The sequence below is a fragment of the Pempheris klunzingeri genome, chromosome 22, assembly GCF_042242105.1.
Source record: "Pempheris klunzingeri isolate RE-2024b chromosome 22, fPemKlu1.hap1, whole genome shotgun sequence".
NCBI lineage: Eukaryota > Metazoa > Chordata > Actinopteri > Acropomatiformes > Pempheridae > Pempheris > Pempheris klunzingeri.
Genome location: NC_092033.1, coordinates 4,352,836 through 4,380,131, shown reverse-complemented (window position 1 = coordinate 4,380,131; position 27,296 = coordinate 4,352,836). Strand labels below are relative to the sequence as shown.

Sequence of the window (27,296 nt, the reverse complement as noted above, 5' to 3'; positions counted from 1 at the left end):
GAATGGAAAGATGCTGATGTAACATTTTCTGGAAGCATTGCTCTCCTCAACAGTGTTATTGGGAAGATTATTTCAGCGCTGATTGCACAGGGGTGTTTCAAATTCATTCTGCAGCATCTACAAACATGATTCAGGAAACATGTTTGTCTCTCGGGTCTCGGTCCAAGTTCTTTTTCTCTATTTTGTACAATTTAGCTCCTTTTGCAGTGTGAAGATATACAAACACCTGTATGTATTGACAGTTCACATGAAATTAATAAAGCAGATGCTATTTACACCCGGGTAACAGTAGCCACCAATACTATTTGCACCTGGGTGTGCACCCTGGTGTATGTTGGAAATAAGACAATTTGTGTTTATGTACTTCTATATTTGTATTTGACTTATTATTCTAACCCAAACCATGACATTTTCCTACACCTTTGGTGCCTAAACCTAGCCAAACTGGGACTGAAAATTGATAATAATCAAAAGAAACTGAAACATATAAGTTAACAAAATAATCACTGCTGGTCTAACACAGGATTTAAATCCAGTTCTACGGGCTGAAAGTCCTGTAACTTAACCAATCAGCCACCACACCCACATCAATCCAAATAGGAATTCATCGTTCTCTATACAGCGTGACCGGAGTGGGTGTAAATAGCAAAATAGTGGCTGGAGGGCTATTTAGATATTCATTCTGAATGAATAGTTAATAAAGCATTGCAACTGGCTTTGACTTAATCTTACATTTTAAAATTTAGTTTTTCTAGTTTACACCATTTCTCTGAAGTCTGAAGAAGGAAATCTTCTGCTCCTTCTGCTAAAATACAGAATAGAATTACTAAGGTAAAGCCACAAGTCCATGTATGTATACCAAATCAATGATAAGTAAGCTGTAAACATGGACTACTACCCTAAAATTAAGTTGCATTATCACACAATAGAAATATGATGAAAAATCATTTTTCATTGAGGTTTCACGTACAGTATTAAATCATGTGACATGTATGTAAACATACAGACGCACACACAGTTTTAACAGCAGCATATCACAGGAAAGCATGCCTTACGCATAAATCTTCTCTTTGCTTTAAAAAGACAAACTCACACACACACACACACACACACACACACACACACACACACACACAATGGCAGCTTGCCATGTGGCACAATGTCACAGCGTGAGGTTTTGTGGTGCTGAAGGCGATGCAGCATGGTACTCTGTAAACTGTCATTTGGCAGCAGAAATGTCGAGACGGGATCAAACCGAGGGAGGATCTTCGCCTGAAAGACACACACACACACACACACACACACACACACACACACACACACACACACACACACACACACACACACACACACACACACACACACACACACACACACACACACACACACACACACACACACACACACACACACAGGTATGTACTCACATTTGCAAGTGAATGCAGCCTGGCTTCTGTCTCCTCCTTTCCTTCCTGCCCTCTGTAACACACACACACACACACACACATATGTGCATACAGTAAGAGGATACATACAAATGTATCCACACAGTGTTAAACCCTGGTGCAGTGCAGGACTGCAGTGATGAGGTTAGAAGAAAGAGTTCAATGTATCTGTTTAACCTGAAACTAATTCAACAAAGACCAGTGAGAGTATTTCCCATTAGTGTGTGTGAATGAATCTACTGTCCAGTTGGCAGGATTGAACTGGTTAAGCTGCCAAATGAAAAGCAGGAGTAACAGTAGTACACACACACACACACACACACACACACACACACACCAGTTAATTACATATACTGACTGTGTCATTGCTAACCACTCTGTCTTTATCGGTACAGAGTCACTTAGGCTTAGGCCAGTGGGGTCGGCTGCTATTTTAGCTAACACAGCAGCTTGGTGGCCTAACTCTGATAGAGGGTGCACACACATCCAGATACACACACACACACACACACACAAGCGTATGAGGGTTAAGACATTCGTATTGCAGTTTTTAAATTGCTGTGAGGCTCAAATGCTACATTTTCCTGTCCGAAGCCACTCTTCCCCAATCACCTCAAAAGAAACAGCCACTGCAGCATTGAAGGGATGAGAGCAACTTTTTTTACTGGACTGTAGGTGATGTAGGTAGCTTATCCAGTTGAAGGGCTTCATTGGGGATGGGGGGGGGGGGGGGGGGGGGGGGGGGGTTGCAAACTCTCTAAAAAAAAAAGGTAATTACACCTTAAAATAGTTCTAAATCTCTTTAAACATCAACATCTCCCATCATGTCCCAGATTTCAAATGATTTTCAGCAAATGGGATATTGTTAAGACAGTGCTTTTAATACAAAGCTGTCAGTTATCATCATTTATCATTTATCCCACATGTTCTGCTCATTATTTCAACAAGTTCCTCAATTTTAGCTCTTTCACCGTGTATCTACGCTTCGCTATCTATTCCAACCACTAATCCATTATTCTTAGCAAACTATTTTAACTGCTCATCTATGACTTTGTATGTGTCACCGCTTGCTAACCAGTTTTCACGCACTGGTTTGGCGTCACAGCTGACTCATGTGGATATATTTAATCAAATCATAATTCCTATTTGTCTTTCAAATCTGTTGAGCTAATCCACAATCTTCCCACGTATCCCCTGGTGACTATCGTAAGAGCCCGTGGTTGGGAATCACTACTCTGAAACACTGAGACCCGCTTTTGAAAGGCTAAAGTGATCAGCGTTCAACAAACGAGACAGGCGACGCTCTGTTTCGTCACAGTTCACGCGTTAAAAAACCTCTGAGTCTCCTTCGCTGTCAGTCTGCTCTGTGAAACACGTTTGCCGCCTGAAAAAAGCGCATTAGCCAGGACCAGATTGCGAGGCATGATGCGGCACAATTCAGTTTGCAGTGAGGGCTAGACCCGTTTCTTAGCAGCTTCCAGAGGTGCCAAAGCGTGACTCATCATCAGTCAGCTTACTGCTTGCTGAATTGCGGAGGAAAAAAAATAAACATGCACCATAGACCCGCAGCTCTGCCTGTATCATCACTGCACCAGACAAATAATCCATGGGGATGCTTCATGTGGTTGTTGGAAAGGATGAAATTATTTGTCAAGGCCGAGGGTGAACATCTGTATTGGTGTGAAAAGGCAACGGCCTGTTAGACCGAGTCATCTCTTGGATGGCACTCGTGAGCGACACTTAAGCAGCGGGTCCTCTTTCAGTGGCACTTAAGAATCTATTAAAATAAAGTGGTAACCAGGTGTGTGTACACAAACATGGCAACTGGAAACCCTGCTGTATTTTGGGAAAAAAGATTACAGCCACACACACTGTGGAATTTTATTTCGAGCACGTCAGACCAAAGCCTGCTGTTTGAGAAAGGCCAGAAATTACAGAAGGCCTTTCCAAAAAAAGAACACAATTGGAAGGTTTGAGGGGGAAAAAAATAAAATGCTCTTACAAAAGTATCAGCTTTGTGTTCTGACTGAAAACAGCACGGCACTGAAAAATGTAAAAGGTTCCATTGGTGCAGCTGCGTTGCTTCAGGTACCAGTGAGACAGTGAAATACGATCCAAGCCGGTCAGAGTTGTAGATCCACCAGTTATAGCTGGATAGCTGGGATTTGGAGGGGAGAGGAGGGGAGGGGGGGGTAAATTCTTCAAACATCAATTCTTGTACATTGTTAATGATGTTATGTTGGCAGAGACACAGTGCAGCACCTGGATCTCGTAGACTTACACACATTACTGTTATCTGGTTCATCTTTAATGAAAGCAGGCGTTTGGGCGCATTTTGGATTGGAAGACGAAAGCAGCCACGGCCGACCTGCGACGCTCTCCTGCCCTCAGCCGTGTCCTCGGCGGCTAAACTCAAGTCTCCGTGCTCGGCTCTCAGTACTTTTGAAGCTTCTTACTGAATCTGTGTGAAGCTGCTGCTGCTACTTCACATTAAAAGCTTGCCACTGGCGAACGGGCAGGAGGCTTTTATTGTGAAGTAGTTATAGGAAATGCACTTTAGTTAGCGGAGCTTCATTACTGGTGCCATTCTTCAACAAAATCAGGTCTAATTAACCATTTTCTGCTCTGTTTGGTCAGCGAATCAGTTTTAAGTATTGCAGGAAGCAATCGTAGAACCCTGCTGTATGAATACACAATCTCATTGAAATGAACAAGGGGGGCTATCTGAACGCGGCCTAATTGTGGAGAAGGTTTGAAGATGGATTCAGAGTGACACATGTATGAAGTCTTGTCGATCTCGGTCACCATGATGCTGTCAGCGGTGATGAGGAGACGCTCAGTAGATCTGATGGGAGCTCAGTCCTGTTGAAGCTCCGCTTGATGCGATGAGTGAGCAGTCAGAGTAAATTTGGGGAGTTCAGTTTTCTCGTCAAGTAAATATATCCCTCACAGGTCTCCTGAGTTTGGAGCCGTGCCCTAATTGTGTGAAGTCAAGTATAAATATTCACTTCCTGTGTGAATCCTGGTTACTGACAGAGAGAGGCTCTCACCCGCTCAAGGTAAAATAGATGCCGCGTCAAAGCCCATAACTGCTCAGCTCCATAAGTGTCTGCATTAAGTTCTCGATTCAGACTCTGAGATTTAAAAATGTGACTGAAGAAATTAAAGGACAGATCAGTTCTTTGTCGCAAGAGTTCAAATGAAGTGCGTTCCTTAAATAGCCCTCCAATTTAATCTCTGAAGACCACGCTGTTCCACATCTTCGGAGCAGGGAAGGGAACTTTTTCAGAGGTTGATAAATCCCAGTGCTGCTAAGCTACTTTTACTATTTTACCCACAGACTAAAATAATACACGTCTCTTAAAGCTCTAAAACATTGTAAATCCAGTTATTATAGGTCTTATTTTTCACATGATCTCCACTAGCACCAGTCAAATGCCTCTGAAGACTTCATCTCATTTTTCCGGCTCAGTTCCGGGTACTTTGAGGTGAAGTTTCTCTCAGTGCTGTTTAAGTAAATGTTCCGGGAATGAATTCCACGTTGTGGCATTTTAGCTGCCGGATTCACCAGTCTGAACCAGCGTTTAACTGCACATTAGGTAAACCACAACACCTGCACTGCGACCGTGGTAATCTCCCAGCTAAGATTAGCTGATGCCTGCTGTGCTCCTTAGATGGAAGATTATGACAGTCTGTCGCAGGTGTTCTGACTTATCTTCTCACCTGGATGAGAAATCACTAGATTACAACAGAAATGGCTCATATTGAGACTAACAGCCTGCATGATTTAGCCACGACAGTCCTGTCCAATCGCATCATGGCTCAATGCAAACGCTGCAGCTACGCATCTATTGCAGCATGTAGTTCTACTGAAAACACCACTTGACTACACCTCTTACATTTAAGTGCTCAGTGGGAAACAAAGCATACCAATATGAACATGTCTCCTCAACACAACTCCACTATTTGTACTTTTAAATAAGTGAATGAATGAATAAATAAAAATAAAAAAATAAAGTAGATGAATAATACGGAGATTTCTTTCTCCAATTACTTTGATTTATAGCTGCCAAGATAGTTGTAGCGTCTGTAAAGGCCATAACAGTATCTTTTAATAAGCTAATAGTCATCAGTCACCGTCTCTCGTCCCACCAAATGTGAGCATGTGTGTCCTGGCAGCTGCTTACATGTTAGGACACATTTTAGAGGAAATTGGAGGCTAGATTACAGAAATGAACTGAATGCTTTGACTCCTTCAGGAGAACAATGGCCCAAAAATGTGTTTGTCTGAGAACTTTTGGCCAGTTAGGATTGATTTCCTACTATGGGAATTGGTAGAAGTGGGTCCAGGTGAAGCAGTTAGAAGGTGTAGTTTATTACAGACACTCTCCATGTCCTTGTTACTCTTTCTCTCTTTTATCTACACAAGTACAACGGGGTTTTCTTTGAGGAAGAAATGCAGAGGAGAATGACTTGAGGAGATTAAACTATTATAAGGATGGTTTTACAGCTTATGTGTACATTTTGTAACTTAAAAACCTGAATTTTGCTGCTCCTAAGCAGCAAGAAGCCATTTTTCATTCACCGCCCAGCGTACTGGGATCCCTCCGTTGCCTCAGCACAAACTTTAAATTGAAACTGATTTACATCACAGTTGCCAGTGCCTCCACAGTGCATCTAAAATCCTCTCCAGAGACACCCTCAATCTGCGTGTTATCCTTCATTGTGACAATAATGCCGTTGCTATGCAGCTCCTCTCTTCAAAAATTGAAACAGGAAATTGATTTCAGACACAGGCTTAAAATTCCATGAAAATGCCGTGAAGTCTGTCAAGACATTTCTGCCTCAAGAATCCCCGAGTGTTGTAACGTTTGCCAGTGTGAGCCCTCGATGAAAAGGACTCACGCTGGCAAGTGATGGTTTACAGGCCTGTAAATTGGGGGAGTTAGGAGGGCATTGGGAGTCTGGTAGCAAAGGCTGATGCTGTAACAGTGACACACTGAAAAAAAATAAACAGGAAACAGCTACAATATGTACAGAAAGCAGCAGTGAGGAAAACAGTAAAGGAAAAGTTGCTAATATTTGCACTACATCATTTTATTTTTTATCACCCGTAATCATCTTTCATCTCACACTACAGTCGATGTATATGTGTGCGCGCACATGTGCACAAGCAGGCGCCTACCTGCGACCATTGTTGGTTTTAATGTATTTTTAATTTCCCATGAAGTGACTGGAGTCCTCGGTGACCGGCACTCCATAATTGGCTGCCTGTGTGAACATCAGTCAGCCTAACAAGAGCGAGGGAGCTTCTACTGTGGGCTACTGCTGCTGGACACACACACACACACACACACACACACACACACACACACACACACACACACACACACACACACACACACACACACACACACACACACACACACACACACACACACAGGTATGTACTCACATTTGCAAGTGAATGCAGCCTGGCTTCTGTCTCCTCCTTTCCTTCCTGTCCTCTGTAACACACACACACACATGCACACACACACACACACACGCACGCACACACACACACTAACACGCACACACACACACACAGGGAAAAAGTCTCATTAACCAAGCTAGTGCTGCCATTTCCTCCAGAGGGATCAGACAAGAAGTGTTTACCTGTTAGACCGTGTGTATGGGAACGCTGTGTGAATACAGCCGATACAATTAGCTACATGCTGCACATTAGCGCAGCTGTTAGCCATGGCCTGCTGGCTAATGCATGCGCACACACACTAGCACACTGAACGTGTTCACTACACACAAAACAGGAGGAGCGACTCTGGGTTTGATTGAAAGCACCTGCATTATTTCTGCGTTTTCATTCATCCTGGGCTCGCTGGGGGACAGATCACTACACTGCAGAAGTGTGTTCCTGCAAGCTTTCCAGGCTGTTTAGATAGAGAGGCGCTGGGGACATGATGCTCTGAAATACATCGTATCTTCAGTTTGACTGCAATTGGACATGGAATATTTAGAGAGGCAGTGATTTCTCTCTGCTCATACCCTCCATTTTTTTTTCTATCTGTTGCTCATTCACACACACACACACACACGAACAGCACTCGTAAGCATGCACAGAGAACACACACATACACAACATGACGCCTTATTCAAAGCAATTTTGTCATATATAGGATTTATTTACACTTTCTATTTACAGATTTCTGTTTCAAAATCTTCTCTGTACACATTTTTAAATTCAACAACCACTACTCCAGTCACCCACACGCTCTAGTATTATTAGATTTTTTCTGAGTACTCAAGAGGCAAAAGACATGGGGGAGGATTTTTTTTTCTTTTTTTCATAACCATATTTTCATGTCTGGAGAAGTAGAGTGAGAAAAAAACTAAAAGAAATGAAAGATACTGAAAATGTTACTTAAGGATTCCCTCCTGGAGATGCTCCAAAGAATGTTTGAAGTTTGCCTGAGTGTGTGTGTGTGTGTGTGTGTGTGTGTTAATAGAAAAAGGGCTGCAGCCAGATACCACCTCAGCCTTCATCACCATGGAGACTCGTGTGTGCTGAGAGACAGTGGGTTACAGGCAGGCTAAGTTGACATTGGTAGTATGTTTTTAAGTATCAAACAGTCTGCATGTGCAGCTACTTCTCATTAAAGGGAAATCGCTGCATATGACATCACAGAAAAAAATGAGAAACTCTGCTAATGACTTGAAAAGAAGAGTGTGGCCCCCGATCAAGCCTTCTGTGTTTGCCCATGCCTCACACAGACACACACACATTCACTGAGAGTACAGGACCTCCAACATTATTTGTTGCCTCAGGCAGCCGTGGTCACCACAAGCATCACCCCCTTCTCCCTCAGTGTCCAATATAAATGTGTGCAATAAGGCAACATAACGTCTCAAAAAGCAGGGCTTTGGATAATAAATGGGACAGTAATTGACATTGTTCACGAATCCCCAACCCCCTTAAGACCAGACCCCATTTGGCTGCACAGCTTTAACACTTGTTAGTATTTTAAATAGTGTGTTTTCACTTTCACCGTTACAAGAGAAAGGGAGTTTCGGGTGAAGACCAACAAATCACTTTGGCAAATGTAGCTAACGCTATCTCAGGTAATGTTGGTTTGTGGTGCTCAGGTGTAAATGACCCCAAATCCAATTAAAAGCAGGACAGAGCCGCAAACTCTGATATCATCCAGAACTGGCCTCCACATAGCAGGAGAATTCTAAGCAGTGGATGCTAATGATGTGCTCCTTGGCCTTGAAAGTAACTCTGGGTTACGACTAGCCCAACATAATGACTAACGAATGCAGCTAATGTCACGTTTAATCCATTCCTCACACACGTCTTTTGTTTTTGGTTTTGGAATTACTTAAGAAAAAAGAACCCCACCGCCCTCGAAACACTTTAGAGACAGACTATCGCTCTCGCTACAGACTCATGCACAGTGCCGCAGCGTGCTGCAGAAAATCCAAAGCTTGACAGGCCTGCTGTGCTGTTAAAGTTGCTAAGCTCTGAATGGACAGTCGCTGTTTGGGGGGGGAGGGGTTTAGCGAACCATCAATTGTCAAGTTTGAACTATTAAATGCCCAGAGTATGATTAAACAGTTCATGTTGGTGGCTTCACACCCTTTTCACAGCAAATTCAAAATGTCGTACTATTGCTTGCAGAAATCCAAAACCCTTCAAGTTCATTTGAAGTGAAAAAACATAACTAGGATATTGTCTCATGTCTCCAGTCAGGCACAACTTAATAGGCTTGTCATGTAAACAGCATAAAAAAATAAAAAAACAAAAAAGAAAGACAAATTTAAAAAAAAAAACTGATTGAAAGAATATATCTCATACAAAAAGAGAGAGAGAGAGAGGAAGAAAGGCTATAGACTTTTAAATTAAGTGCAGTTTTCTCTTGTCAGAGAGCATGAGAGATGAGGGGCTTGTGAAACTTATGCAGATTCTGGAAAAAAAAAAAACCCAATGTGTGATCAAAGACTGACAGCTCTCAGAGAAAAAGCACTGAAACTTCCAAAGAAACACAACCTCGTCCCTCTCTCCTTCCATCTCTCCTTCACACACCTACGCACACCGTCTTTTGCGGGCTGGGTGACAATAATGGATCCTGGCGGAGTCACAACAGGAGGCTCCAAACGTTAACGGCTTTGTGTTATGTCGTGAATGTCTGATTACGCCCCCAAATCCCCCACCACCACCACCACCACCCTCCCCCCCTCAGCATTACACCAATATGGTGCTACTGACTTTGGGTGAGACATCCCATGTGCTCTTTATGAACAGAGCGGTGTATGCGACAAAGGCGGGAAATAGGAGAAAGGTGCAGTGACGGTACAGTTGCAAAGCCCAGTGTTACACAGGGAGTCGTGTGCACAAACACAACAAGGTTGTATCTAAATGCACCAGCTGGCTTTGTTCATGTATGTGCAGCTCGCTATATGCAGAAGTCTTTTACATTAAAGGGTGACTTTAATAGTTGCCATGTGTTAAAAGCCGTTGACGTCTGTCATGTCGGAGAAAGACATTCAAAGCCATGATTCTGCTCTATTTCGTCATCTTCTTTATGTACAACAAAGGGTCTGTTCCAGTTAGGAGGAAAGGCGATGACGCACACAACTACACCCTGATTACCTTTTTATGACCATATGGAGGTTATCAAGCCCGATGCTGGTTACACGTGATTCAATTAGGAAAACCAGTATGGATCAAACGTGTGTGATTGCTCCCTTCAACATAGAGGCTGCAGAAAAACACCCCATGCCTCTGCTGCTTTTGTATGATTAGATGTATTAAAACTGACTACACCTGACAAGGAAGGCCTTGAGGATGACATATTAATAAGAATCTCTGAATAATGTTCAGATTTGTGTTTGCTGCTGGAATCACCAAACAATTAAAACTGAGTGACTCCTAAAGCCTGTTCTCAAAAGACGGAGGGATAGTCAGGGGTGAGGGAGAACAGAAGACACTATGTATTTCAATTAAGGCAAAACTGTTCATTTGGATCTTTACTTCAAAGACAACCCTGTGAAGCGCATTTATTCCAGATTCAGCTTCCATGAGGATGATTCAATTTCTGCCCGTACTGATGTGTTTGTATCTCACTGTACCGAAACAGGCGCAAATATGTGTGTTATTGTTCTGTCTAGTTCTCACTACTTGTGTGTTAATGTGTGTTCTGAGGTAGTCCTGGGTTCAGACAGGAGGGGTAGTTAATATATATAATATATTCATATAAAGCAAGGCTAAGGAAAATCTAAAGAGTGGGAATAAGTAGCTTTCTTACTCCTAATGGCTTGCTATTTTTTCTAATGTCAATGTGACTCTCCTCTTACCACTGTTTGTCTCGCAGTCAAACACTGTGATGCTGCAGTGCGGGTGGGAGGACAGGACGAAGGTGTGTTTGAAGGGAAACAAACTGTGTCCGTCCTGGCTCGATGCAGGAGAGGAAAGTGTGTTGAGATCTGGAGAGAGGGCTCCGATATGTAAACCTTCTTTGCAAACTGAAAAAAAAAGGTCTAGTTTCTGCCTCCTGGAACAGAAAACAATGTATTGCCATGGTACTGGATAAAATAACTAGCAGAGAAGTATGTTTTTCCACCGGTGCTGAGAAGCAGCTCATGGTCTGGCATCAGGCCGGCTGTACTATGAGGCGTCAGCTTGAGTCGACCGAACTCCAACAAAAAGTGGTGGTCTTCAACGATGAGAAGGGTTCTGCACTGGACCGAGTGCGCAGTTTGGAGCTGATCAGAGAAAAATAATTTAAAAAAAGGCTTCACATCAACACGTTAGAATGCTACACCGCACGTCCTCTCAGTCATTGGTTGATTCAAATCTCTTAGTAGCTGAAAAGCCCATTGGGCGATATAGGAAAGGGAGGTTAAGAAAAGGGGAGGTCCCTCTATGTAAGAATAGAGGCCTCTAAGTTCAGTGGACGACTGCAGGGCAGGAAATGAGGAATGAGAGGAGGAGGAGGAGGAGGAGGAGGGGAACAGCTGCAGAGAGCCACGCTCATCATCTCTTGTAGTGGTTGGGCGCGTCAGCAAAGGCAAACTTCAACCTGTAGGCTTCAGCCAGCAGCACGCTCACTTCCTCGTTGCCCCAGTGCATTGTGGGAAGATTTTGCAAGAGGATCATCAGACCCTGTTGGGGAAAAAAAAGAAAGAAAGAACACATGGTTTAGAGAGATGGTTAAATATAAAACTGTAAGAGAAAGAAGAATCTAGAAAAGCAGTTGGAAGCACACAAAGTGCTGTAAACCCTCTGGGGTCCTGTGTGTGCTGGTGTGATGCTTGTGTGGCAGAAAGGCACAGTTACACTTGCTTTCTGTCTCTTCCTGTGTGTTTGAATGTGACACAGATGTTATTAGCTCAGTCAAAGTGGGTTAATAACAGCTGTGAGAGAGAAAGAGGAAAAAGATAGAGAGGCCGGCGCGGGAACAAGAAAATCAGGAAAGAATGAAAAAAAAGTGTCAAGTACAATTCGGTGGAGCTCGAGCCTTTCCCAAGATTCCTGTTCGGTACATTACTATGTAAGTAAGAAGGCAGACAACAGCAACACACACCCCCACACACACACACACACACACACACACATGCAAGTTCAATCTCGCCAACTAATGCCTCTCTCTCGAAGGGGAATGAGGCTGGTTAGCAGGGAGACAGACTGATTCTGAGTGTGTGTACGTGCATGCGATGGATCACTGTCCCGGGAGCTTTCATCATCAGGGCTGAAATCATTGCCGTGACAACAGGGTTTACAACCAATCATGGTGTTGATAATCACATCGAAGGACAAATCACGTTGGGTGTTCTGGTGTCTGTGCTCATCTGACTCCTGAGCAGTTTGCTGCTGTCTGAAAGGATGCGATACAAAAAGTACGTTAACACCAGTTTAAGTATTTGAATGTAACTGTAATCACTTGTTTGTCAAACTGCTTCTGATTTTTATGTCTATTCCAACTTGATCTTTCTATAACAACTAAGAAAGTCAAACTACACAAACTTCAGGTGGGCATATTCACCACAGCAAGGCACTTTTCATTATTTTACCCTCCTACATATTAAATTGAGGGTGTTTGGCTCCATTAATTTTTTCCTTCCTTGCACGTTTTTAATGAGCCGGTGAGACGACCCTGATGACTTTTCAACAAAAAGCATTTGTATTCCAAGTCAGAGTGGGAAAAGTACAAGTTTTCTTCAAATAATTAAGCTCCAAACTGCCATCCTCGCCAGATCCTTCGGATTAGGCTGCAGCTGCCTTTCACCCCGTCTCCTGAATAACTTAAAGGTGACCCTGAAACTCGCTTTTTGACATATACTACATTTTTAAAATATGTTGTTTCTCCTTGTTTAACTGAAAGAGTGGCTGGTGATTATTTTGTTGACTGACTTTCATGAGCCTTGGGCCCTGTGAATGTGTTAAAACCCTGTAGGAGTATTTGAAAAATTCTCAGGCAGTGAGTGAGGGCTGCTAAAAATGTTAACGAATTCGGCCTCGGGTGCCGTCAAACATAAAGCAGGACTCTCAGCTCATGATCAGATTCCCTCAAAAAAGCTGCTCCATATCGCTCATCAGAATCCATCTGCTTGTTAATTCTACAGTTAAAGAAAAACATTATAATATCCTTTGAGAAGACCTGGACCTTGACTTTGAAAGGTTGACCTAATGACTTCCCTCTTGGTTCACAAAGATGCACATCTCTGAAGTATGTCCACTCTGAGGGGTGGAGAGAGACGGAGAGCGGAAGAAAGAGAGGGGGGGGGGGCAGCCTGATCAGAATTCAGCAAGCCTTTCTCTCATCTGTATTCAACGGAGCATTGCCATCAGCTCTCCCCCTTTCATCACTCAACCTCTCTCGCATTCACACACTCGCGCGTGCATTCGAAACCCAACAATGTTGCTCACAGCTAAAGGGCTGCATGTGAGCGTGGGTGGTTTGTTTATTCATGTTTGTGTCACGTCTGCTCGCGTGAAAACAATCATAGTTTAAAAAAAAAAAAAAGTGTTTGAACTGCAGATGTCCTGCTGAACATCTGTCACATTAAGCAGAATACAAATCACAAATATTTCTTTTAAGTAGCACAAATAGGGAGCAGGTAAAAGAGAAATCCATTATTACAGATTTGTTCATACTGCAACTACTTTAATCACATGTGAATGTGTAGTAACTACTTTGTGCATCGCCCCAGTGGTCCTGCCCCACTGTACTCCTCTGCCCCTGGCTCTTCAGGAAAAGGGAAGGCTTTCTTATAGAATAACAACACACACATTATTATTTAATATATGCTGAGCAGCATTGCTAGACAAAGTTTATTTATTCTTTTTTTTTTTTTTTTTACAGTTTTTTGTTAACAGTGGATTATTAATTGAGGCAAATATTGTTCGGCTGATGTTGCATTACAGCAAACTTTTAACACATGGGATGGGAAATGCTGCCTGATTTTACTGCAACAGATTTAAATAAATAAATAAATGAATAAATAAATAAAGTGAGTATTTATCTTCTTAACATGCATTACTCAGTGTTGTGATTTGAATCACAGGGTAATGTTGTGGTGGGTGTAGTTATTAGCCATCATTACGTACGTACCTAGACAGACAGCTAACACTATCCAGTCCCCCATCCTTTGTATAATAGGAGAGGAACACAGCACTGAGTGAGCGAGAGCTGCCGGTTAGTCAGAAGGTGTTAAATTAATATCCACAAGGAGAAAGTGTTAGCTTCAGCAAGCTAGGCTAGCTTCTACTTCGGCTGTGGAAGCTAGTTCACCTTTCTTGCTCGCTTCACTTTTATAGCAGCTCAATATGTCCTCGTAAGTGCTGAACGTTGTGAAAGGACAGACTTTTTGAGTCATTAGTGGTACAGAAGCAGTGCTATGTGAACTTGAAAAAAAGGGGCAAGCATGTCTTGTATCAAAGTTTGTAGGCTGCACAGGGTTGTGACATGTGCCAGTCAGAAGCACACCGTGTAAGTTGACAGATGTCAGGCAGCAGCTGTCAGTAGAAATGGGGCTTAAAACTTTTTTAGTCACACTTTTTCCAGAAATAGTTCCAACATGGGTTTAAATTCACCTCTTTAGAATGAAAAAATGTACACAAAAGCTGTCAAATTACTAAAGAGAATCGCTAAACCGCGGATGTTAATATGCACAGCTTACATCCAGACCAAGAATAAAATGTCGTCCTTGTAGCCTGTTTTGGCCTCCATAGAGATGGATTAGTAGTAGGACGGAAATTTACCATGTGCTACCATATCTTTATAAATCAACAATATACACTAATTGCTATGATACGGGAGGAGGACCAACCACCGTCTAATCAAGTGCTGCCTCAAGTGTAACAGCCGTTAGGCAGCACGTCCAAACATACACACGACGTACACACGAGTGCTCTCATGCATGCTCCACCACACAAGTACACAACCATAGTGACTGAGGAGCTTCATTAAGATCATATTTCTGCGCGGTTACCATCTGCTGGCTATCACTTCTGTTGGGTTAATGACTTTAATACGGTTTAATTGCATACATCTCGCTGTCAGGGGGGAATGCTACACTCACTTCACTCCACACAGGTGGCAACACTCCACGCTGAGAGGCCACAAGTGTCTGAGTGAATGAGTGTGTGTGGAGAAAAAAAAGAATCTGTGGATGCCATGAAATTCATTGTATGTTGAACACATACTAGAAGAGGCCGTGTATGCAATTAGTGTATATCTCAGAGAAGGAATTGAAGGCACTGACAACAAAGAAAAGGAGACAGAGATGTGTGTGGACTGTAGTCGTATGGATTTATGTAGCTAACCTTGTTGTGTGTGTGTGTGTGTGTGTGTGTGTGTGTGTGTGTGTGTGTGTGTGTGTGTGGTTACTCAGGCATGAATATCCATTTATCCCACAATGCTAACTAACAAACAAACACATTGATCCACCACTACTGTATACAGTACGCTACCAAAAAAATTAGCTCTCCATCTCCTACACTTGGCAAGGCTTAAAGTGGTTAATGGCTATTGATACAAAGGGGAAAGCAGATTGTCAATAGAGCGAGGGCAAAGGCTCTTTCTTCAAAAAGTGAATGGGATAACATAATGGTGATACAGACAGCAAGGCCGCTGTCAAGTGAAAGTTACTCACTGCCGTATAGTTATTGTTTTCACCTGCATCTGACTGAGGTGAGCTGCTTTAATACACTCTTATCCTCATCGCCACTTCACATTTCTAAAGCCACACACACTCAGGGTAAAATCTTCCTCCTTGGAGAATGGCAAAACTTAAAGCAGATGTAGAGTAAATAAAGCTAAATAATCTGAGGCGAAGGAGAGCTGATAAACAGAGCTGAGGCCTCAAATGGAGTCACACAGAAATATTACTTCAAATACTATTAACGCAGTGACTGAAGCTTTCTGAAGATATGGCGGCTTCTCTGCTGAACTCACACACTTTTGCAAGCATGCACACATACACACACACACACACACACACATATATAGACATAGATAAAACACACAATTAAAGCACGCTCTTCCTGTGAACCAAATGGTCTATTTGCTGGCAGAATGAGATGGTGCTAAGTGAAGTGAGTACAATGAGTGCCCAAAGTCTTGCGAGGTGCCTCGCTGTCTTTCTTGTGGTGTCAACTACAGCTCCCTGCAGCAAACAGTGAAAGCCCTGGAGAAATTAATGGGGGAGAGATGACAGGTGTTGATGCGCACAAACACAGCAACATACATTTGTGGCTAAAAATGGCAATCGTCTGTAGTAGCTGTTGTGCTTCTTTGACATGTATGATTCCACCTCCGACCCCCTTTATCCAACACATCTACATGAATACACACCTAGAAATGAGGTTGCGGGCACACACACACACACACAGACACCTACATGCACAAACACTCCAGGTTGCTGGTGGTGGTAATGGTGTTTTGTAGCACCCTGAGGTGTAATGGGCCTAGGCACTGCTCTGTCAGGGCCATTAGCTTGCTGTAGTTCATATAATTACACAAAATGGGCACTCTGGCAAACAGTGGGTGCTAATATAGGAATGGGGCACTGTAGCATGTGGAGGTAAGAGCTAGCATAGGATGACACGGCCAAGTTGTCTTGTAAAAAGGCTGGCTGCTCAAAAAAAACAAAACACTTAAAAAGCTCTGTGGATTAATAACGTAGCTGCATTTAAGTGCCACATCTTTGCCTTGCTGCAGGGCCCTTGGGTTACAGTACAATGTCAGTAGAGGGCACTCAGATTCACCACAGATGTATGCAGGTGGTTGTAGCCCATGAGGATTAGAAGTTGCATGATGCTGCATTCAGATTGCTCAGGGTTCAATCTGCCACTTGAGCGACCAAAAGAGAAGGTAACATGTTCAGGAAAGCTACATGTAGTCAAATAATTTCACAACATGCTGCTTTACAGCAGCCATACAGTGCAGGAGTTACTGTCATTACCACGCAGTAATTCTGTCTCAGCATTGCAGAAACACACATCTCTCCTGCCTTAATGGGCAAAAGACAGCTGCACTGCAGTATAAAACAGAGAAGATTCCCCGTGACCACGTTTTAGCATGGCTGTATGCATGCACAGTAGCTTTTGGCACACACATACAGGAGCCTACAAAAGGCAAAAACACAGTTTAGGTACTTGTAAATGCTCCATGAAAAAAAACCTAAAAGCCATGGAAATAAAAAAAATGATTGGCCATTCATGAGACAACGAGAATGGGGTAACAGTCTCTGTCCAAGGTGCTGAACACGGCACACTTACACAGCACAATTCCCTCTCTAATTCTGTCTCCTAGAAGGTACATTTGCATATAACTGGTTACAAGGCCAATTTTTTGAGGGAAACTTAATGCCAACTGAATTTCAATTAACACAATGAGGAAATGTTCTTAATTCATGTACCTGACAAGTTGCAAACATGTTGCTACTGAACTTATCAGTAAAATGTTCACTTACAACGAAAAAATCACTTGTTTTCTGCCAAATATGTCTTGTAATAGAAACTTGCCTTGTAAGTGACTAACGCATTAATCATTAATTTTATGGTCATGTTGAACACTGGCAGCACTTTGCTACGTTTAGAGGAGCACCTTGTGAACTGCCACGTCTGCAGGCAAAGTCTTGTCTTGTCTTTCTTGCTACTGTGGAGTCACACTCGGTTCAGCACCATGGACAGAGACTCTGCCTCTAATTGGAGGTTTTACTTGCACCTTTTTACCTCAATGAGCGCTATCATGTTTACATTCGAGAGACATTCATTCACATGAATCCGTGTATTGGCCTCTTACATCACATTGCCACAGTTATACCACAGTTTAAGCAGCAGTAGCCAAATTATTAAGCATTAGAGCCCAAACTTTTATCTCATTGTTCTACTGATGCACCACAAACCAGACAGGCTTATGTGAATTCCCGACTGATTGTTAAAAATCTTTTGCTGCCTGAAAATTTCATGCTGTCCTGAAAAGTACTGGGAAAAAAAAGTGGATATGTAAACAGATTTAAACAATTTTCTCATTTGACATTCATGTATTTTGAACATGTTTAGCGTCCAGCAGATCAACGTCAGTTCAACATTGTATAAACCAAACAAATTCATAAAGTCCTTCAACATCCTTTATTAAAGGAAAAAGATGAGGAGACATGTGGGATGTGGGCACAACCTTTGGTAATTTGAATACTGTGGGAGTGTGAGTAAGATTAAAGCCTGAGAGAACGGATGACAGATTGGTTGAAAGCTTTCAGTACACATGAAACCACATATGTGGGCGTTAGTGCTGAGGTTCATCATTTGGATACTCCAACCCCTACTGACACCTCATAAAAAGCTGCATTTTAGTGGCTTTATTTCTAACTAAAAAAAAGTAAAAGAGCAAATAGATATTCCTCTACGAGAAAAAGAACTTGGATTTCTTTGCTTTTAACAGCTCACGCTCACAGTCAGCAGGCTTTATCCTTGCACCCATTCTGTACCAGTCAATGCCAGCCCAATGACAAGTTCAATAACCTCTAGAAAAAATGCAGCCAAAAGCAACCCAAGCACTAAAACAGTTGTCTGTGCCTCCTCTGTGTATTGAAGCATTTATAGTCGTATTTCACTCTGCTTGAGTGGTTTCACTTTTCAGCACGTACATCTTCAAAGTTCAAGAGCGGTCAATATTTAACCATTTGTCCCTTTTGCTTCAACCATTACTGCCCCAAACTGTTTTGCTTTCACACTTAAGAAATGTATGAGGGAATGCACTGCAATGAATTTCGCATATCTGTTTTTTGTAACACAATGTTGTCTACTGCTTTGCAAAATTGGCAATATGAGCAGTTCAGTGGGAGCTTTATGATGCAGATGCCCTATGAACTCAAACATACTAAATCCTACAAAAGAAAAATAGAGCCTTAGCAGTTTAACTCCAGCCGTCACCCGCTGTCAGAGAGGTTAATGCCAGCCTAATCAAGAGTTCACAATCCCTGAAAAAAAAAACCAGCAGCAGATATGCCTCTGTTCTCGCTTTGAATTTAAATTTAAAATTCAATATTTATGTCTCAGTTCATGACCCAGGCCGTTCTATAAATTTCCTTTCTTCACTTCTTCTTAAAAATCGGTTTCTCCCTCTCCTCCTGCTGCAGTCTGTTTATTCCTTACAAGCAGGTCGATATTGCTGTTTATTTGGCATTTTTGTCTTAACTGAGTTGAACAGGGGGGCATGCAGTTGGCTCACGGGCTGATGGAGCAACTCCTGTTATTTTGTTATCTCAGGGCAAAAAAGTCAAAACTCTGCTTCTCTTGCAATCTCCATTTTCCTCTCTGTTGTGGATAAACCTCAGCAAATGATAATGTCAGCGATGACACTTGTTTTAAGTTGATAAATCCTTTTAGGAGATTCCTGGCAATGGAAAACTTGATCAACAGAGCATTAACACAACACAGCTACAGCTAATATACAACTGCACATATTTTAGCACATACTTGCTTTATGTCTATTCAATGTCACGCCATGACTGATCACTACCGGCTCTCCAAGCAGCTTCGGTCGTCACAATCATACGCCACAATAATTCAGCGTACGAGTCCGTGCAAGTTAGCTTTAACTCTTCAGAGTCTCAGACCGCCCGTCGGTGTCAAAGACACAAACACAAAGAAACCTAGCTAAACAGTTTTAATGGGAAACACAAAGGTAAAATGAAAAGTAGTAAAAAAAACGGCCATTTTATCCCAAGACTCTAAAGAAAACTTTAGTTGTCAGTGATGGAGAGCATGTAGGTGGAAGGGGAGCAATGAAAGACTGATATCACAGAATAAAAGGCAGGATGGGGTGGAGGGCTACATAATTACTTCCACCATATTAGGCCCTCTGCTTTCCCCTCATTTTTTTCCTTCTCCTATTGTTTTGGCACAAATAGATTCATATGCCAGATCGGGCGCAGCACTCAATCAACGGGGTGATTATTAAAAGCTGTTTACTGTGGGTGGCCTTGTCTCAGTTTCTACACTACTGACTAACAGTGCCATCCATCAGAGAAGCTGCAAACCCCTGAGAGGGTCTGTGCGATACAAGCCAAGTTTGGAAAAAAAGTTACAGGGGAGAAAATGAGGAGGCCTTGTCATGATAAATGGGTGAAAAATATGAAATTTATCAGAGGAGGGATCCAGCACTTTACTGGAAATTGGAAGGTGGTGATCCCATCCATTCTCTGGGCATCAAATCCAGACAACTGTCACCCCCTTTGGTGTCTGATACTGAAGCACTGGGCACCCTTCTGTGTCGCTCAGAGCAACTATTCAGCTGTCCATTCCACGTTTCACACTGGACACAAACACCAGTCTCTTGGGTCAAAGTCTGGTGTTCGAGCCATCCAACCCCCCCTCCACCCCCATATGCAGACTTTTATTGATGCTACACAGAACATTGCCCTTAGTGTATCATACAGACACAAACAGACACTAAAAGTTGCCTTGTGTGTCGGTATCAGATGCCAAAGCGGCAGCATTTGACACCCTGGGAATGAGAACGGGCTGACTGATCTAACTGGGGACTCAAATGAAGAAGCTCATGAGAGCCTCCACATACTAGAATAAACAAATACATGATGGTCAACAGCAACTCAGATTTGCAGCAATAAAACAATGAATATTACTCTACCTACAAGCTTATAATGTTCAGTTTTTAAAGGTGCAGACTCAAAGACTTGGTGGCCAGATGTTTTTTCAACATATCACATCATAAAATGATGAAAAGTAAATGTGCCTGTAGAATGCATTGAAGTAAATACAGAGAAAAGTGATTTCTTTTCCATTAAAAGACCCTATGGAATACACCGTTTACAATACTCTGCAGCATTTGTGTTGGCAGAATAAAACATCTAGAGTGACCAGATGTCCCGATTAAATCGTGAGAGTTCCAATTTTCAAGCATTTGTTCTGGCGTCCTGACAGGGACACACTTTGTTCTGATAATTAGACTGAATGAATTTTGTGTTTCACCCAAAACAAACTTTTAAAAGACATCTTTGTGAAATGTGTCACAAAGCAAAAAAACAGCTTCATTAGCAGGGGGGAATGTAACTAAGTACATTATTCATGTACTGCACTCAAGTGCAATTTTGAGGTATTTGTATTTTACTTGATTCTTTATATTTCTACCCCACAACATTTCATAGGGAATTTGTTGTGTTTTTTATTTTACTCATGTAATAGATCAGATTACCTCTTCCACCGCTGTTTATTAGGACAATGTGTGGGGTAAGTCAGAAACATAAAAACTATGTCTGTTTCTCTTTTGACAATATACAGTAGCGTGGCAGGGAAAGCACAAATATCCGACTATACTAAAGTCACAAACTGCTTAACACAGTGTTCTGAATGGGGAAACTTATCATTGGTCTTGTAAATAAAGGTGTCAGTGATCTGCAGCTACAACATCCCAAAGAACAGAAACTGGAGGATTTATTTGTAGGTAGATTAGTAGAGTTAAGACTCAGAGTCAAAATAACACAAACATCGTTTTCCACTGACATACTGAAAAGAAGTAAATTGCATGCTATTTCAAAGCAGATGGGCAAAACACAGCAATGCAATTCACTCTTTCTATGTGTGTATGAATGGGAAGTTTATGTTCTTTCTGCAATGATAAATCAAATAATTGCTCTGTGGTCAATTATTAAATTAATCGCCAACTATGACTACGATAATCAAGTCAATCAAATGTGAATGTTTCCTGGTATATTTACTATGACAGTAAACTCAGTATCTTTGGGTTGTGGGCTGTAATATTGAGGATGTCACTTTGGGCTTTCGGAAACTTAACAACTAAAATATACACAATAAAAAAATACGTATAAAAACAGGAGCACTTTAATCAAACTCAAGCTACTGTAATGGTCAAACTAACATTAGCCAGATGACAAAATGTATGTTTTCCTACAACTGAGGCCTCCCACAATGTAAAAATTAATCCAAACAAAGTTGTTCCCGATCATGGTGATTGAAATAGTGCTGACATTTCCAGAACACTGGAGTGCCTTCCTTTCCTTTATTGCCAAGGCAGCCTAACCCAAGGCGTTCTCCACACGTAACTGATCTGAGGACAGACGCTGACATTTACAAAGGTCCACAGTTTTTCACACACCATTAATTAAAGTGAAAACAAACCTTTGTCTCCCTCTTTCACTCTTCCACCTCTCACTTTCTTTCCTCACTACAGATTTGCTCTCCGTCTGTGGGAAAACTGTAGTGACAGTGAGATTCCCTTTACACAGAACTAATAGCTTTGCATTCACATAAACGCTTGGCATCACATTAACGATCACGATGAGGATCCTCACGATGAAGAATGTTCAGCAACGCTTACTAATGAAATCTCAGGGGGAAAAAACTATTTGGGGAAAAAAACTATTAGATGGTCAAGATCAAGAGGTTCTAATGATGGCCATGAAATCTGTGTTGACAAATAATCAACTTGGGTTTGTTTGTGAATGGACACAAATGTAAGCATGTCCTTGCAAATCTGCTGATTTGCAGCACGGAAAAAATTTAATCACCGATAATGAAATTAAACATCCTTGAGCATGCTGAAAATACTTCTGATATATTATACTAGCCGTTAACTACTTAATGCCTGTTTCTTTTACATTTTTAGTGTTAATGATTAATTAATTGGGAATATAGAGAAATGTATATTGCAAGTAAAATGTAAAGATACAGATTACAACATCAAACGGGCAGATACTATATGTAAAGAAGTCTTTAATGAGGTCATCTTTTGAAATAAATTGAAAAATGGCTAAATTGCAGCAACACAGCAATGATTCACTTCTTTCTGGCATATTTATTGAACCCTCATGAATCAGAATTTATGGCTGCTGGGTTGTGGTTATTCATTGATTTCAAATGATCATTTGAACCCTTAGAGCATTTCCTAATGCAGAGCGGTCAGTTCTCAAACCTCCAAGCAGAGGTACAGCTCCACAATCAAGCAACTCAGAGTTTTCAGGCTTGGAGAGTCAGAGTGCAGGGTTTTTCAAAGTCACTGAGAGGTAGTACTGCAGTGGCCCTGTTGGTGCCTGTAGTTTGCACAGACTAATGGGAAATGGTGCTGACTGCGCTGGCCCTACTAAAAACAGCCGACACATACCTGCATAATATCTCCTCGCTTGCCGACAACTGTGCGCATTGTGTGTGAGTGAGAGTGAATGTGTGTGACAGGAGAAAATAAATAAAATGGTTCAGTGTGAAAGAGAATTGTTTATATGCATGTTCTTGTTGTTGTGTCTGAGCATATGGCTTTGAATGAAAGAGAAAATGCATGAAAATGTGTGTGTGAGGTGCACACGCTAACTTATCCATGCAGTCCAGACCTGGAGTTAGCAGTAGTGTGCTAGCTGAGGTGGAACGGTGGAGGGCAGATTGCTTGGGGAGTGCCGTACTCCTCCTGCTTTTCATTTAGCAGCTTAACAAATCCAATCCCACAACCAGGAGAGGAGATTCACTGTTACTCTGCTCACTATGTTTGATAACAATGCATGAATTATTCTTTTTAAATTGCTTTCTGCATGCATTTTTTAATTAAAATTATTAAAGTGAATCCATCATTCGTGTTCCCACTCAGGACCTTAAGCATGTAACTCGCCAGCAGCCTGTCATACACTGCAGCTCCTTGCATCTACATTTTACATTAAAGACAATTAGCTCACACTTTTACACGGTGAGTGACTACACTGAAGGGACTGAGCAGATTTAGAGACTTATGTGCATTAAACAAAATTATTAAAAGAGAAACTTAGTTTTCAAACACTCACATTTGCATATGAGAGTTTGAACCTGTAACCTCCACAGCTTTTAGAAGGGGTGAAATCTACGTATTAGGATTTTACAAGAAATTGATGTATTTCAGTAGCACGCAAGGCAAAGCACAAATCAATAAAACCATTAATTAACAACTTTTACACAAAACAAGAAGCTGTTAATGTTGTACATTGCCAACTAGCAGTTATAGGTCTAGTTAGCCTCCAGGCCTGGGGAAACGGAACCAGCAATTACGTGTAATAATAAGTAGATTGATGAGAAGAGGTTGGAAACTGTTATTATATTGCTAGAAGCATTTGGTATATTTGTATGGGCATTTTCTTGGCTGAGGAGGCCAGAACGAGACTTTAAGCAGAGCAAAAGTCTAGCGGATGCTGATGGGAATATTGTGGTGATAGGAAACAAAGTATTGGGCACGAAGACGGCACTACATGATTTGATTGATCCTGTGGGGAACATTATTGTCTGTACAACATTTTATGGCAATCCTTTCATACTGTAGTTGTCAAGACATTTCGTAACGTAAAGCTCATGGTGCAACAAGAATAAAACTAAGGGATCAGCAAATATTTCATGGCAATCCATCAAATTGTTGCCGAGATATTTCAGTCTTCAGTCTGGACGCTCATTGCCATCCATAGAAGCCCTCTACTCTACTCATGATGCCAATGATGACGCGCCAAAGTGTGCAGATTAAGGAGGACAAGAAAAACCAGAATATACAGAGATACACAGAGAAATGAAAGACAGAAAAACAAGAATGAAAGAAAGATTGAGGGGAACAGTAAAAGTATACAAAAGATGAAACTGAGGAGAACAGAGAAATAAAAAGCGGCAAAAACAGAGCAGTTGGGAATTAGTAACAGAGAGAGAAACAGAGTGACAGACAGCAAGACTGAAAGAGAAAGAAAGGCCGACATAAGAGGAAAGATGCCACGAGGGTTGCTGGGTGAAGCATGTGGAGATAAGAGCTATTCAACAGGCCCTTAAGAACCTGGCAGGCCCACGTTTGAACTCTGAGGCTCAGTGGATCAGAAGCAAAAATCTCTTGGAATTAAACCACTAAAGCTGCAAAGAGAAGAAATCTTTACTTTTTCTCTTTACGCAATGACACTAATCTGTGTCAAAAAAAGTACTTAGTAAATTGCATTAATATTTGGTTGATCACTCAATTTTCTGTCAGAGCCACAACCCCTACGACACCAAAGTGCACAAGAACATCCACATTTAATTTTTGTTAAGAGCCGCAGACAAGTTTTTTTTTGTTTTTTTTACAAATTAAAAACTCATGCTAAGATTTACAAAGTTTTACTGTAAGTTCACATTTTTCAGCTGAATATATATAAATCCTGTCTGCGACACTGACAGACTAAGCCAGACAACACACACACACACACACACACACACACACACACACACACACACACACACACACACACACACACACACACACACACACACACACACACACACACACACACACACACACACACACACAGGACATCTGTGTTGCATAAAGTACAGACAACAGACTTCCAGTGAAGACACAAACAAACAGGCGATGAGAGCTCATTTGCTTTACACTGCGCAGGGTAAAATGCCAGGATGACATTTGGCTGCATCTGTTTATGAGCAGGCAGGTAGGGACATGGAAGAGACTCCTGAGAGTGACAAGAGAAACAAAGTGTACGGCGTGACTGCTGTTTTACTGATGGGATTAATGGTGTTAGGAGTGTTCATTATCCCAAATTTAACAAGACAACATGTAACAATAGGCAGAGTGTTGAGCATCAACAGAATATAGAAACAGAACAGAAATAGGGGCAGATCAGAAAATAGGGATAAGTCAGATTAAATATCAGAAACATGTCGGTGACGTGAGGCTGTTTTAAATAAAGGCCTCATTGTCCCTGCCACTGAGGACACTGTGCATCTACAGAGCCTGTGATTTATCATAGATGGGAAAGTATATGCATTTTATAGGTACTATCCCTACTGTTTAAAATGTTTTTTTAGGAATCTGAAGTCCTGAACTACCACTGCACTGAGTACATGTTGGAGAGAGGCACAGTGAACTTGGTTTTCAATTTTGTGCAACAGCAGAGAAACAAGATTAAAACAGGACACTGGGTATCTGTACCAAATATCAATGGAAATCCATTCAATGGTTGTTGGTGCTAAAAAATAAAGCCAGGGCATCACCAAAGTCAACAGGGACCATGAACATCTGTGCAAAATGTCATGGCAATCCAACTGGTGGCTGTTTGAGACTTCACCAACGTGGCGAACTGACCGATGGACTGACGTTGCCATCCCTAGAGCCGTGCTGCTAGCATGGCTGACAAACAGAGAGAAGGAAATTCTACCAGCGGAAAGTAAAGGCTTGTTTCTTTTCACAGTAACGTCTCTCTCTCATACTTGTGGGTGCACACATTCTGATCAGGCTAAAATGAACCTAGCTGTCTTAAAGCTGATGGTGTTGAGAAAATTCATGAAGATCTTCAAGTCTGCCATTGTTGACTCCCCCACAGACTCCATTTGCTCTCAGTCTGCATGTCTAGTCTTGTTCAAATGATGAATATCTCCATAAACGCATTGATTTATCTTTTTTTTCCGCAAGAGTGGAGACACTGTAACTACACAAAGGTTAGCGAGGCTCTTCTGTGTGCACAGCTCAAAACGCTGCAGGAATCCATTTCAAAAGAAAACCTATAACCATCTTAAGTTCTGAAATGGAGTCCAGCAAAAAGTAGCAATCTTATTTGAGCTTGAACTTGAGAGAGAGAAAAGGGGAAAGGGGAGAGAGGGTAAGAAGAGTATAAAAGTAAGAACAGATGAGTCAGTTGATGTCTCATCTTCAAACTCTGACAGCCTCCAGTGTCTCACTCAGTGGGTGAATCAGCTTTAATCAACTGGCCTCCATCTAAAGCACAGGTTCTTTAGAACTGTAACCCTCAGACTGCTAACACTTTTGAAGGCTTCTTCTGAATTATTATATAGTGGGACAGAAAAGATGGAGTGGTCCCCTTGTGTTAGTTGTAACTGTATTGGTTTTATTCCTCTTTTTTTTTTTTTTTTTTTTTAAATGTAACCACCTGAAGGGAGCTGCAGTCAAAGACAGATGTGCTTGACCTCTTAAGTGCTGAGAGTCATTTCTCATTCAAAGTGAGGGATAATCGACAATGATTTCAATGAATAAAAACCAGCCACACTGGCATAAGTCACATAGACTATGAGCCATGGTGTCATTCGTAGCAGCACTGTGGGACACAGGTTTCAGATTTGTCCTGGTTGAGAGTTTATTCTTCATTTAAAAAACCCTTCACATGTGGCAGTGCAGGGGAAATCTCACCTTTACTTACTCTACCTATTTTACTTGACCTCTACTTAAATTGAAATGTACTGCCTTTAGATCATAAAAAACAAACATTTGGTGTAACGTATGTTCTCTGGAAACTCTCACTGTAAAAAAAACCCTCAGTGTGTGCACATATCTAGTGTTCACGTATCAACTTCTTGAAGGTTTCACTCTC

General features: G+C 41.7%; 1 protein-coding gene across 2 annotated transcripts in view; it reads right to left on the bottom strand.

The window, feature by feature from the left end:
- Positions 1–10,538: 10,538 nt before the first annotated feature.
- Positions 10,539–27,296, bottom strand: part of tbc1d22a (TBC1 domain family, member 22a) — a 112,737-nt gene continuing 95,979 nt past the window's right edge. For both annotated transcript variants that reach the window (XM_070853764.1, XM_070853763.1), the window contains exon 14: positions 10,539–11,607. In XM_070853764.1, coding sequence (XP_070709865.1) covers positions 11,479–11,607 — 129 coding nt within the window. In that variant the 3' untranslated portion in view covers positions 10,539–11,478. The remainder of the gene's footprint in view (positions 11,608–27,296) is intronic.